Here is a 13,347-nt window from a genome sequence, read left to right as displayed (position 1 = left end):
TTCAGCTGGCTTGGAGCATCCCTAGGAGTTTTCGGGGGCACCCTGTACCCATTTCTTTCATGCCCAGAGGGTCACCCTGAATTGCACTGTTTGCTTACTGGACCCTGGGTCCACTTGCTTGCCATGCACTGTACACCATTCATCTGTATGGCCTTTTGGAAGACTCTGGCCAGGACCAGGAGGCAGATGAACTGAGCTGTGGATTCATGTCTTTTTCCTTTTAGGCAGCACGAAGAAGCCTTAGTCCAGGATGAGCGGGGGGTGAGGACGTTGCATCAGCTCTGGGAAGTCATGCTCCCTCGTGCCCTGGCCATCTCCAACCTTTGTCTGCCTCCCAAGTTTCCTTCCTATTGCTGCTGTGCAGGGTCTCCATGGGTAGGCTGTGGGGTTTGTGAAAGAGGAAGGAAGGGGGAGTTGGCAGGCAGGTCTTCGGGGTGAAGACCCGACCTCCAGTGGTGAGCTGGACTCCTTCTCTCTGAAACCGTGTGTGCATGTAGCTGGGTTCTTAGTTCTGTGCTCTTAGGGGGCTGTTGAAAATTAATGTCTCTGACCTGAACTTGGGAGGAGCTTCTCCATGCTCTGTCTACTAAAGGATGCTGGAATGATGGCATCCATCAAAGAAGATGTAGGTTACTTCACTGTCAGTTAGCGCAAGAAACCCCAGGAACCAGAGGCTTATCTACAGTTAGTCTGTATGCTTTTCTTTCTCATCCCTGCAGAGATATCTGATGTTGGGGAGATGCGGCTGTAGTCTTCCCACCCCTCTTTTTTTTTTTAAACCTTAGATTGCTTGCTCACCACTGGGGGCTTTTTTTCCCCTCACAGGTTTGGCTGTCTACTCCTTCCTGTCAGCATTTACCCACCACTGATTGTGAGGGAGGTGGAAGAGGGAGGTGTGACTTGCCCCCATCCACCAGGGTCCTGGAGTGTCCCTGCTTCCCTGATGGCGTGCTAATGCCAGCACTGGAGGGAAAGAAAGAGCGACCTGTCTCCCTCTTCTCCCCCTTACTCCTCAGAGTCCAAGTTTGGCTTACTTTGAGAAGAAATGGCATTGATCCATGTCTTCTAGATTTTCTTCTTTTATGATCCTTGAACAGTTCTCTCCGGTAAGCGCAGACTGTCACAGACAGTCCATCCTCTCAGCTCTCTTTGGGCCCCTTTGTCACCTGGGCAGCACAGGCTCCAGTTAAGTTGTTGCCTTTGTCCTAACCATGCAGTTGCTCTGTTAGGCAAACGGCTACACCCACTCGACAACCGGGGCAGAAAGAGACGCTGACGTAGGTGGTCTCCTCTCCCATAACCTTGGTTTTTCTGTCGAATCTTAAAATATGGATCCACTGGATACCTGCTGCGGATATCAAGGGCTTTGCAAGCCTGCCTGATTTGGACACTCTCACCGTCACAATCCACTTCCATCCTCTTCTGTTCTCTCACATGACTGATGAAGCCTGAGCCCAGTCTGCTGCTGAAATGTTGGTGGACGACAACTGTTAGTTGCTATTGGCTGCCGGGGTTCTGCCTGAATCTTGGCGATGGAAGAGATGATTTCACTGGGCATTGGGTTCCCATCTGGCCCGGCCCTGTCTTTCCCGGAGGAGGACAGTCAGTGGGGTGGGGTTGTTCTTCCGGTCCTTTAATCTGCCCCTTTACTTTTCATTTCAAGGTCTTGACTGTGATGATCCACAAACTTCAGACATCCCAGCTGCTTCCTTCTCCGACTTCCTTGCCCCAGCTTGAGTGCCGTGTGATGGGTTCGCCATTAAAGCCTGTCTCTCCCTTTCCTAGGCCATCTGATGGCTCTACAGATTGGTGTCCACCTGCAGCAGGCCTCCCACTGCTGGAGCTCTCCATTGGGGTTCTCTCTTCCAGGAGCAGCAGGAAGGCAGGTGTCAAGGAGCTGGTCACCTGGGACTCCGTAGAGCTGTGCTCTGTCTCCTCTGGGTCAGCTACTTGGCTTTCTTCCAGCTCCTCTTCCAAAGCTCTCCCGTCCGGGAGCTGACCTGTGCCTCTCCAATTGTCCCTTCCAGGACACATCCACCTGCTCCTGGGAATGCTGCTGTACCTGAGAGGCTGGAGGCTCTGAAATACCAACGGATAAAGAAGCCCAAAAAGTCATCCAAGGGCTCCTCGAAGTCAAAGAAACGATCCGGTAAATGTCGAGAAGCACCCTGCTCCTGTCTTCCCACCCTGACCCGCCACTACGGGCTTGTCTGGCTCAGGATCCCAGCCCTGGGTTCTCTGCACAATCGACTCCTCCAGCTTATCTCGTTCTTTGCTTCTCTTTAATACTAATTGTCAAGGAATACACAAATAGAATTTTCATATCAAAAAATGAGAAAAGTAAGGTTAAAAGTCTCAGATCATCCTCCCAGTTCTGTTTCGTCCAACCTGGGAACCATCCTTCTTGGGGGGATGTGTGTTCAGAACCCTCTGTGCGCCTTTAGAAAACATGGCATGGTTTCAGTGTTTTTTTTTTTTTTTGGCTGCGTTGGGTCTTTGTTGCTGTGCGCGGGCTTTCTCTAGTTGCGGCGAGCGGGGGCTACTCTTCATTGCGGTGCGCGGGCTTCTCATCGTGGTGGCTTTTCGTTGTGGAGCACAGGCTCTAGGCGTGCGGGCTTCAGTAGTTGTGGCGCACAGGCTTAGTAGTTGTGGCTCCCAGGCTCCAGAGCGCAGGCTCAGTAGTTGTGGTGAACAGGCTTAGTTGCTCCGCGGCATGTGGGATCTTCCCGGACCAGGGATCGAACCCGTGTCGCCTGCATTGGCAGGCGGATTCTCAACTACTGCGCCACCAGGGAAGTCCCCTGTATTTTTTAACAACATAAATAGTACTTTTCTTTCTCATTCTGTCATATGCCTTGGACATATCCCTATCTCCTTAAATATTTCCTCTTTATCATTTCAGGCCTCTGGTTGGACATGAAATTCTGGGGTCCTACTCAGTGTTAAGGGGTCACTGTGGCATGGACTCAGCCTCTGCGGGCTGGCCAGACTTTTCTCCATGAGATAGAGTGAAATTGCCGTATTTCATGAAAAGGACACCACTACTGAAATGTGTGATGTTTATCCAGCAGCGATAGGTAGCTTCTAATATAATGCAAAAATAATTCAGCCGTTTTTCAGACTTAGAAAATATTTATCACGGGCTGTCTTTTTACCAGTGGTTTTAGAAGTGCTGTGACAGGCCGTCCAGGAAGACCACTGCACAGCTTCCTTGCCAGTCTTCCTTATCTACCAGAGTGCAGCTTTCTGCAGAGGCTGGGTTATGGAAGAGTGACACACAGAGGCCCTTGAATCTTTGGGAGGCAGTGAGCACTTAGTTCTCACTTAGCCTTCAGGTGGTACTATTATCCTGTTAGTTTATAGGTTGGAATACTGAGGTGGAGAGAAAGAAAATGAATTTTTTAGGTTTTGGGAGAGAAATTAGAGCCCCAAGCTGAATTTTCAACCCATTTAAGCCCATTTCAGGTTAAGACCCATCTACATACCTACCTACCTACCTATCATTTATCTATTATCCTTTTTTTTTTTTTGCAAAAAAGTCCCACGAGATGCCTATATTCTCTGTTGTTCTGCTTGCAGTGGTCCTGTTTCCTGTCATATGTCCACAACTTGCAGATGCCCCCCGTATTTAGCCCAGATCTTGTCCATGAGCTCAAGTCTCATATTTCCAGGTGCCTGCTCCACATGCAGCTGGATGTCCTGTAAGCCTTTACCGTGTCCAAAATAGAGTTACTGATTATCCAGATGTGCTTCTCGGTTCTTTCCCAGTTTCATAAAAGGCACTCCTACCTGCCCAGTTGCTCAGGGTGCTTCATCCTTGACCCTCTTCCTTTCACGTCTTACATCCAGTCCATCTGGTAAGGTCTGTTGACTTAACTTTTAAAACACATCCTGAATCTGACCACTTTTTTCTGTCTCAAATGCTAAAGCTAGATTACGAGTCATTCCCATCTCTCACCTTGCCCAGAGCAGCGGCCTCCTCTCTGGCCCTCCTACCTCCGTCCTGGCTCCTGCAGTGTATTCAGCACACAGCGACCAGAGTGATTTTTAGAAAGTCCCGGGAGTGTGCACACACATACACGCATGCACACATACACACACGCTTCTGATTAAAACCCTCCAGAAGCTTCCCTTCCCCCTGCAATCAGAACAGACTTCTGCCCGCCCTTCCTGCCTCACCGACTCTGCTCGCTCTGAGTTACCGCGATGTCCTTCCTTCGGTCAGCAGGTCACATTTGCTCTCAGCCTGGGGCTTTCACACCATGGGAACACTTCTCCCCCAGGTCTGTGGAAGGTTCATAATTCAAGACTCGCCTCGGGGTTACTCCTTCAGAGTAGAAGCAGTGCCTCGTTCATTTGCCGTCTAGTGATCCTATTTTATCTTCCTTGGTAGCACTTGCAGTATCTGACGGTTTTATATCTGTAGTTTTTAAGTCTTTATAGTTTGTCTCTTCCTCCCCATTGCCACATTGAAGTATAATCTTCTAGAATGCAAGGGCTTTACCTCTGTGTCCCCAGAAGGACCATAAGGCAGAGGGATGGCCCTGGCAGTCCAGGGTGGGCCAGACCTGACTCTAATGCTTATGGATAAAATCTGTGTGACGTCCATCACTGCCTGGGGGAGGCGGTGGGGGGGAAAAGTGTGCTGAGTCCCAACCGCAGTACCTAGAATGATGCCTGGTACCCAGGAGGCACTAAAAGAGACGTATGAATATTTCTTTAATATCGATAAATAGAAGAAATATTAGATAAAAGGTATTGAATATATTCAATATTAAATACAAGATGAAAAAGAGATGTTGCTTGACTAGATCTGTGAATCTGCAGGAAGTACAGCCACAGCTGTCCTGCTTCCTGGCTCTCACTAGGACAGCACTTGGGGTGGCCCCGGGCACTGGCCCTTCGTGGTTCCTCTGCTGCACACTCTGCACTTGGGTGATTCCGGCGTGTAACCCTAGAGGCCGGGCACCGTGCCCTGCAGAGGACGGCTGGGTGTGTGAGGCTGCCTTCTCCCTTTCACCACTGTCTTCTCTTTTCCTGTGTGTGTGCACCTGCTCCTCCTCAGATGGTTCTGCCTCCCAGGCTCAGAACCTTCCAAACTCTCAGGTCCTGTGGCCCGACGAAGCTGTCTGCCTCCGGAGGAAGAAGAGACATTCCCGGCCCGACCCCTTTGCCCGACTCTCAGACTTGTGCCACCGCCAGCTTCCGGAAGACCAGACGGCAATTCTCAGCAGCGTGGAGCACGATGATCCTGGCCACGCCACTTTGCTGTGATGCCACAACTTAAGCGTCCCCTGGGCGAGGATGCTGGCCGAGGGGCAAGGGTGGGCACGGGTGATGGGTGTGCAGGGCTTCGTCCTCTCCTGCCAGTGGAGGGGTGGCCTGGTCGTTAGTTTCCAGGGCTGCTCAGACCCTGGTTCTGCTTGTTCTCCCTTTGGCCTGAGCGGGTGTCTCCTCTGCATCCTGGCCTGCTGGCCTCGTGTCCAGCAGAGAGGGCTGAGGGCAGACTGGCCGCCGTGGCTGTGTGTAGAGCTCGGGAAGTGAACTGGGGACAGGGAGAGTTATGCCTCCTCCCCCGCCTTCCCCTCTTCACTGGATGGATTTTTCCCACCTCCTCAAATATCTCTGGAGTGCAAAAGAGGAAGCAATGGCTCTCACTGCTGTCTGCTTCTGTTCAGTTTCTCAAGTCCTGAAAGAGGGCTGGACTTCCTGCCATCTTCCAGACTCTACATATATATAGATATAGATGCAAATGCGTATGTGTGTAGTTTGTGGGTTTCTTTATGTATATATATGTACGTGGAAGCAAATGCTGTTTACTTCTGTGGTCAGTGGAAGGAGGAGGGAGAGGGCAGCTGGCATGTGGGCTTTGTGAGGGGCTCGCGGGGGCCCTGGTGTCTCTATCTCGGGAGTGAGTCCTTCTGAAGTGGGATTCATGCCTTCTCAGCTGAATTCCCCGTTTGTCTTGACCTTCTCCCATTCAGAGTGGAAGTAGGGGCTTGCCATGATTCCTGCTGCCTGCTTTGGGGGGTTCAGCAGTGAGTTACCACAGAACTAAACATAGCCTTTATTTCTTGGTTCTGGGTGAAGAAGGGTGGCTGGTGAACGGCCAGACAGGCATCTCTCTTCGTTTCATGGTTTGGCTCAGAAGTAGAAGCTGCTTAGCAGCGGGGCCGGGAGGTGGCCCTGTGCTCAGACTCAAGCTCATCGTCAGCCCGTTGGTCCAGCCAGGCTTGGAGCCCTGTGGCCGAGGGCCTCCCACTCTGGAGCCATCTGTGCCGAGCACCAGGCGCCGTGGCTCTATTTATATCCCAGCCTGGCTCCGCACCCTCTGGAGCGCTGTTCCAAAGCCCTGATTGGATTCCTCCTTTCCTTTTGTGGGAGCTAATTCCCCAGATTGATTAATTGCCACGTGTGGGGAGCCCGCCCGCGCTCCTCTCCATGCTTCCCACGTGCAGCCCGCCGCAGACCTGAGCTCCCACAGGATGGGATCAGATAAAGCTGGGGGGCCTCAGATTCTGGGTTCTGGGGGTGCTCAGGCCCCTATTCCCCCAGGTCTGTTTATATAGAACTGGCTGAGGCCTGGGAGTGAAGCTGGAAGGGGTGGGAGGCAGGAGCCAGGCTCCATCCTTTCCCTGCCGAATTCTTGTCCTAACTCAGACTCTTAGCACCCAGAAGCTTCTGCGAGGTCGTCTTACAGTGACTACAGATGTATCTCTCTCTTCCAGTAAGGTAACGGCGCTGCCCTCGACAGGGCAGAAGGCCTCAGTGTGGCTGGGGTGCGTCTGGCGTCCTTCTCCTCTCGTGCAGGAGCCTGCTCTTCCGGCCACCCGAGAATCGAGGGGGCTATCAGGTTCTGCCAAGTACTTCCTTCTTGGTGCTGCTGTCTTGGTGGGTTTGGGGACATCCCTTGTCCCCAGATGCCTGCTTGGATGTTGGCCCAGTCAAAGCACTGGAGACTTCTGTGGCTCTCAGCCCGGTGACCCAGGCGAGGCGGCCCGAGAGCAGGCAGCTGCACATCCTGGGGAGCTTCCATCCTAGGGGTGAATCTGCTGCCACGCAGACCCGCCCCGTGCTTCCTTCTCTTGCCCAGCGAGTGGGGACCAATTCCACCCTTGAGGCTCTGCCTCAGAAGTCACAAAAACCACAGTTTCTTTCCAAACGCGACACATCGTGGAGAAAGGAGTGGGAGGGGCAGCACTTGTAGCCTCGCCGTGTCCACTGCCCAGCCCCCGGGTGGAACCTGCGCCATCTGGCCAGTGCACTTCGCTGGGCACCAAGTCCAAGTCCAAGCCACCCTCCGGGCGGCAGCTCCAGCGAAGTAGCGACTCTGCTTCCTTCCTGAGGCAGCACTACCTCTGCCACCGTGCCCGACAGGGGACACATGGGCACCTCCTCTGGGCCCTGGGGTCGGTTGTGGCCTTTGTGCGCACTCTCATGGTGGCTGTTTCTCGAGCAGAGCAGATCCTGCTGGACTGTACGTGGGACGTCAGGGCTGTGTGTCTTCAGGGTGAACTAGGCCACCCTTTCTGAGCCCCGTGCTGGGACTGTAGGCCCTGAGGTTACAACAGAAGAGGAGATGGGGGAAGGCTCTGCTGCTTTACGGTGGCATACAGGGCCCCGCCCATGAGCCATCCCCAGTGGTGACAAAGGTGCTGACTTCTTCCTTCCTTCCTTCCTTTCTCTGGCTGTGCCCTGTACCTCAGCAGATAAGACCAAATGGTTGGAGCTGTGCTTTTTGCTGGCCACTGGGTGGCAGCTGGGCTGGGTGTCCCCAAAGCTGGGGAAGGACATAAGGCCGACCTATCTCTCAACAGCTTCGGACTCATTTCTCCTCCCAAGAGGGCTTCCTTCTTGTGACAGTGTGCATGGAGACTGGCAGCCTTCCTGCACCTTGGGGAGCTGGTTCAGTACTTCCTGTAAGGATTGCGATGGAAACTGGCAGAATACAGTTCCCTCTGTCCACGAGGTGGAGACAGGGATGTCACAGGCACACACTGAAGTGCTGAGTGTGAGCATGTGCGAGAGGGTGTGCTCGTGAATGTCTGCATCGTGGGGTGCAGCCGTTTCTAAGGACCAGATGTCCTTTGTGCTCTGCCCTTGAACAACTGCAGTGACGACTCTGAAGCTTCCTCTGACTTTCATGCTCCAGTCCATGGGAGATCAGGTGTCTTCCAAACTGCCCCTTGGATGATCTGGTAGCCTTGCATAGAAGTAACCTGCCCCTTCGTCCTGCATCTTGCCTGGAGACTGCAGCTGTTTCAGGTTAGGTGACTCGGAGCCCGGGGAAAGGGTAAAGTGATGCCATAAGCTGTTTAATAAGGAAAGTGGGTTTCCTGTTTCTTGATTCGCTGGCTGACCAGCTGGGGTTGAGTGTGGGCCCCGCCCAGCACGCGGTGGTCAACTTTGTCTGTGAGCTCCCAGCCTGTCTCCCTCAGCTTTCCTCAGAGACACGGGTCTGAGAGGCCTTCTGAGACTCCGCTTTCTCCAGGGGAAGGATGCTTCATCCCACAGGGCGGGCAGGGTCTGCGCCCCCTTTGAGGAGGAGCCCATGTCCCATGGTCGTGTGCAGGGGGGTGTCTCAAGCAGGGGTGGACTGGAGTCATTATTAATATTTTTCAATACTGTCTTTATTTTTGATTTGAGATCTAAAATATTTGGGGTTAAACTGATTTCACCTGTTTTCCTTTGCCCTTTTCATGCAGAGGAAACCTGGTAGGATTAACAGGTGAAATTTCCTGACTAGGGTTTGTTTTTTTTTTTAAAGGTTGACAAGATAGCTTCAGGGAGGAAACAGACTTCACAGAGCATCAGGGCGACTTTGTCACTCGCCAGGATTAGAATTCGGGGCCAAGGTGTGCATAGCTGGAGCTGTTTCTTCCAATTTTGTTAGAAAAAGCCTTTTGGTGGATTGGGGTGGGCTGGGGGAAGGAACTGTACATAAAGTACATTTTATTACTATGTAGAGAAACATAGGGAAAGAAAAGCTCATAGTTAACCCGAGGCTTGCTTTGCTTGCGTGTGACAGAGCTTTCGGCGGGGGCATCACAGGGATTGTTGGGGAACAGCAGGAAGGTAGAGTTCCTGGGGGCTCCCCTGAGTTCGTCCCCTAGCCCCTCTGGGAAGCGGGCATCCATGGCTCAGTTCTACCTTTCTATCTTCAAAATAAAGGGAGGCTGGAGGCTTGGAGTCCCGTGGGTCTGCATTGTTGCCTTGAGGAGAGGACCCAGGAGTGTTTTGGGAAGGGCGTTAGAAAGCTGGAGTGTGGAGAGGAGGTCGGCTTTCTGCCGCGTGTCTGTAAGGCCGGAAGGGGAGTAGACAGCCAGGTCGGCCCCGGAGTGGGAGGCGGGGATGGATGTGACAGTAAGACCAAAGCCAGGGACATCAAGCTTACCTTTCTCTCTGGGCACGTGGTAACTTAGTTACTATTCAGGGTGCCGTGTACAGGTTGGGCGTGGCCCCAGGAAGAGAAAGAGGAGAGGCTGCCCTGGGGTGGGGTGGAGGCAGTGAAGACCTTTGCGGGGGGCGATGCAGTCATTGAAAGAAGCCTGGGGGTGAGTCTTGGATCCCGAAGGGGTCTTGCTTCTTGGCTGGACGTCCTTGCTCCCTCTAGAGTCAGCCTACGACGCTGAGTGCCCAAACCAAGCATGGATGTATTCTCTGTGATGTCAGTTTGTGGGGACTCCTCATGCCCAAAGCTGGGAGACTTGTCTTGGGGTCCCTGTGCTACCAGCAGCTCTGTGTTAGTGGAGAAGGAAGAACTGTTCTTAGGGATTTGCATCTGTTCTCATAAGGAGAAGGGCAGCTGGCCTCTTCCATGCTCTGAAACTGGTCCTGAGACAGTGTCCTGGGGGAGGAGAGGAGGGACTGAGGCTGGGTTACACCTTTCCTCCTGAGGGGGCAAGACTGCAGCACATCACAGAGCTACACAGTGGCTGTGTTCCTACCGCTTTCGTCCTCACCTCTCTTCTTTTGTGAGATGAAAGCTAGCAGTCTGGTGGACGTAGGAGGGTGAAAGGGTTCACCCTGAAATCAGACCAGCCATTCCTCTGTCCTCTTTGATGTCTCCAAACCTGCCTCCTTTCACATCAAGAGGCAGAATTTAAAAAGTTGATAAACCAAGGATCAGTGCCCAGATTGGACTTCAGCGCTTTAGCAACTCGATGTTTGGTTAGGGGTGTCCATTACCACCCCCTCTGACTGGCAGTGAATCCACACTGGTCCAGTGCTTTATTTCTGGGCCCCTGTCTGTGCTTTCAAATAAGTGTTTCATGAGCAAGTATAATATTTTGTTTGTTGGGTTACTGAGCGGGTAGAAGTGTTTCTATGACCCATTTTAAGCTAGAAGAATAAATCAATAGGTTGACTCTTAGCCAAAGACATTCCCACACCCCAAGGGTTTCTGTGTAGGATGAGGAAAAGTGAGGCATAAGTGCAAACATCACTGCTGGCTGCCCATACGTTCTAGAAGAGCTGGTGCATCTTGACTGCTAAATACTGGGGTAGAACAGCAGCCATTAATAAAATCACTTGGACAGTCTCCTCCGTGGTGGGTCAGCAGTGGTAGTTAGGGTTTCCGAAGAAGGCTGATGAAACAGTCATTAGCTTCAGATCACTGGCTGGGAGAGCTGGACTGGGGGGTTAGGGAGAAGTGGTACAAGTCCTCAGTTCCTGTCCCTGGTCCTTTGCCATCTGTCCTTCCCATCCCACTTGATGGTGACATGAATGGCTGCTGGGCCTCTTCTTTTGGAGCTTGAAGAAATATGCTCTACCAATCCCTCCCCTCCCTGGCACTGGATTCCCCGTCTTTATTGTAGGACCCAGGCCACCCTCTCCCTTCCGCCCCATATACACACCAGTTACTTCCTTTTCCTTCCTATCCCACTTCACGGCTCCAGGGATCCTGACCTTGTGCATGGTTTATGATGGGGAAGTGGTTGGGTGGGGAAGGGAATCTGAGAGGGGAGAAGGTTTGGGCTGGGGAGGGGGGATTTGCATTTTCAGCCTTACAAACACTGCCAGCATGCTTTTGATGATGTGCAACATACGTAGAAGTAAGGGGCAAATGCCGACTTTCCTCCTATTGGTTGATGAGGGCTTAGGGGCTTTTTGGTCCTTTTTGGCTTATGGCATCTAAGAGACCTTGTTTCTGGTGTGGGGAGTAGACCTCCTGACGGCCATCTTGCAGTCTTTGGAAGGGAAATTGTCAGTCAGTCTCAACGAATATTTCTATTGCCTACTGCGAACCAAGAGGGGTCTGTTGTGAACAGACAGTGTCCAGGCTGGGGCAGAGAGGTGGGATTGTCTCACCTGTCTCTCTGCAGTCACCAGGCTATCTCCCTGGTCTCTAGCCCCAGCCAGCTGTCTTGTCCATGTTCCTTTCCTGGGCTCAGGAAGAGAGAGAGAGAGAGAGAGAGAGAGAGAGAGAGAGAGAGAGAGAGAGAGAGAGAGAGAGAGAGAGAGAGAGACCCCGCACGCATGCATGTGGTATGTGACGTTTGCATGGTGTGTGTGTGTGTGTGTGTGTGGGGTGTGGGGTGTGTGTGGGGTGGGGTGTATGTGTGTGTACCTATGCATGTAGTATGTGGTGTGTTGTGTGGTGTGTATGGTATGTTTGTGGTGTGGTGTGTATGTGTGGTGTGTTTGTGGTATGTATTTGAGTGTGTATATATGTAGAAGAGATTTGTAGGGACACACTAATTGGCCTGAGTAGCCTCAGGCCTAGGAGATCCTCTTTTTGGTTGACTCTTTCTTTGCGAGGCAGCTCCTACTTTGGTAGGAGGGTGAAATGAGTAATATACCCCCTCTAGTGTATTTTTTATGGAGATTGTATATAAAATTATATAAATATATATAATTTGTTCTATTTCAAGGAGAGAGGGGAGCTTATGTAAGGGGGGGCGGGTGCAGGGGTAGAATGCAACAGTCATGATTGGGAGGCTTCAGGTAGTGGGACATCTGGGGAGTGGGAAATGGGAGGGCAAGAGACTAAAGCCGGGCGAGAGGATCGGGGATTCATGCCCTCGGCACACATATATAAAGGGACAGAAAGCCTATATAAAGTCTGTCTATCTAGCTTGTCTATATATCTATATGCAGTCATAGTTGGCTTTATTTTTGTACTTGTGCTTAGAGTTGTGTGGGCAGGACCACCTGGGGTGACCTGGGATTCTAGCTCATGCCTTGGTGCCCCCCCTTCACCGTCCATCCTCCATGCCTCGTCTTTTGAGACACTCTCTGTTCAGAGTTGCTTGGGTCTTTCTGATGGAAATGTGTATGTAAAAGTTAAAAAATAAAAAAACAAACAGTGCTCCCTCTCCTGAGCAGAGAGGACAAGTGAGCCGAGGGTTGTGGGAAGCTACTGGATCTGATAGTCCTGGAGAGCCAGGATCCACAGCGTCTCTTGTTACTGGGAGGAGACACTGCGGCTTGAAAGCTTTGGCACAGGTGCATAATATAGTGAGTGTGGAGAGGGGAAGACTCTGAGTCCGTCCCCATATTGCTGGGGGTGGTACCCTCATCGAGGTTACCTGGGGGCTGACAGCAGTACCTATCCTGGTTTGCAGCACTTTGACGCAGCACCCCTGCAGGTGTTTGCAGCACTTTGACGCAAGCACCCCTGCAGGCATCTCAGGAGAGTTCTGTGAGGCCTTTGGCATGGGCTTGGTCTTGGAGAAGAACACCCTGGTCATTCTTGCTGCAGGTTCTTGGAACCAGTGTGGGTGTAGTGTCTGGTATAAATACATCATAGACGCTTTTTCCAGTTATTATTTTAATTGGAAAATAGGTGGCATTGGAAACAGAATGGTCCAATCCTGGGACACTGAGTGGAGGAGGAGAAGTGGGAGGAGAACCTGGGGCATAATGGGGAGGATGGGGCCGCTGGACCCTCCTTCTGGCACCTGGCCTGGGACTTCCGGAACTGAACAGTGTATCAGTAGAGTCTGACCCAGAACTGGAGATTCTGGGGAGTAGGCACTCAGTGGCACTTGAGCAAGAAACTTCGTGTGCCCTGAAGAATACCTCGCTGAGAACTCAAGACCTCAAATATGCTGCAAGGACCACGTACACTGCAGCCTCAGCAGTCGTCTCTGGGTGCTAGCTTTTTTGTCGACTTGCCAAGAGCTCAGAGTGATGTGTTTGAAGCTGGTGCAGGGCCAAATGGTGCAGACAGCCAGGAGAGACCTGTGGAGGCAGTCTCTCTGCCCACACCCTGCTGGTCAACTAAAAAAATGCAATACTAACCCCTCCTCCCCAACTAGAGTGTCATGCTAGCCAAGGGCTTTTGTCTTGTGGAATCTGGTCATTAGAGGAATGCAGATACCTCAGCCATGGGAAGGGCATTTT

At 52.0% G+C, this 13,347-nt stretch overlaps 1 protein-coding gene across 6 annotated transcripts in view; it reads left to right on the top strand.

Annotated features, from left to right (window-relative positions):
• The window catches only part of IGSF9B (immunoglobulin superfamily member 9B), a 49,146-nt gene extending 36,520 nt beyond the window's left edge, over positions 1-12,626 (top strand). For 4 of the 6 annotated variants that reach the window (XM_067751621.1, XM_067751619.1, XM_067751620.1 and 1 more), the window contains exons 19-20: positions 2,028-2,149; positions 5,066-12,626. In XM_067751621.1, coding sequence (XP_067607722.1) covers positions 2,028-2,149; positions 5,066-5,274 — 331 coding nt within the window. In that variant the 3' untranslated portion in view covers positions 5,275-12,626. The remainder of the gene's footprint in view (positions 1-2,027; positions 2,150-5,065) is intronic. The other 2 variants (XR_010946386.1, XR_010946385.1) reach the window with 1 other exon arrangement.
• The last annotated feature ends 721 nt before the right edge of the window (positions 12,627-13,347 follow it).

This window comes from Pseudorca crassidens, chromosome 9 (assembly GCF_039906515.1).
Source record: "Pseudorca crassidens isolate mPseCra1 chromosome 9, mPseCra1.hap1, whole genome shotgun sequence".
NCBI classification, from domain to species: domain Eukaryota; kingdom Metazoa; phylum Chordata; class Mammalia; order Artiodactyla; family Delphinidae; genus Pseudorca; species Pseudorca crassidens.
This window is presented reverse-complemented; position numbering and strand designations above follow the sequence as displayed.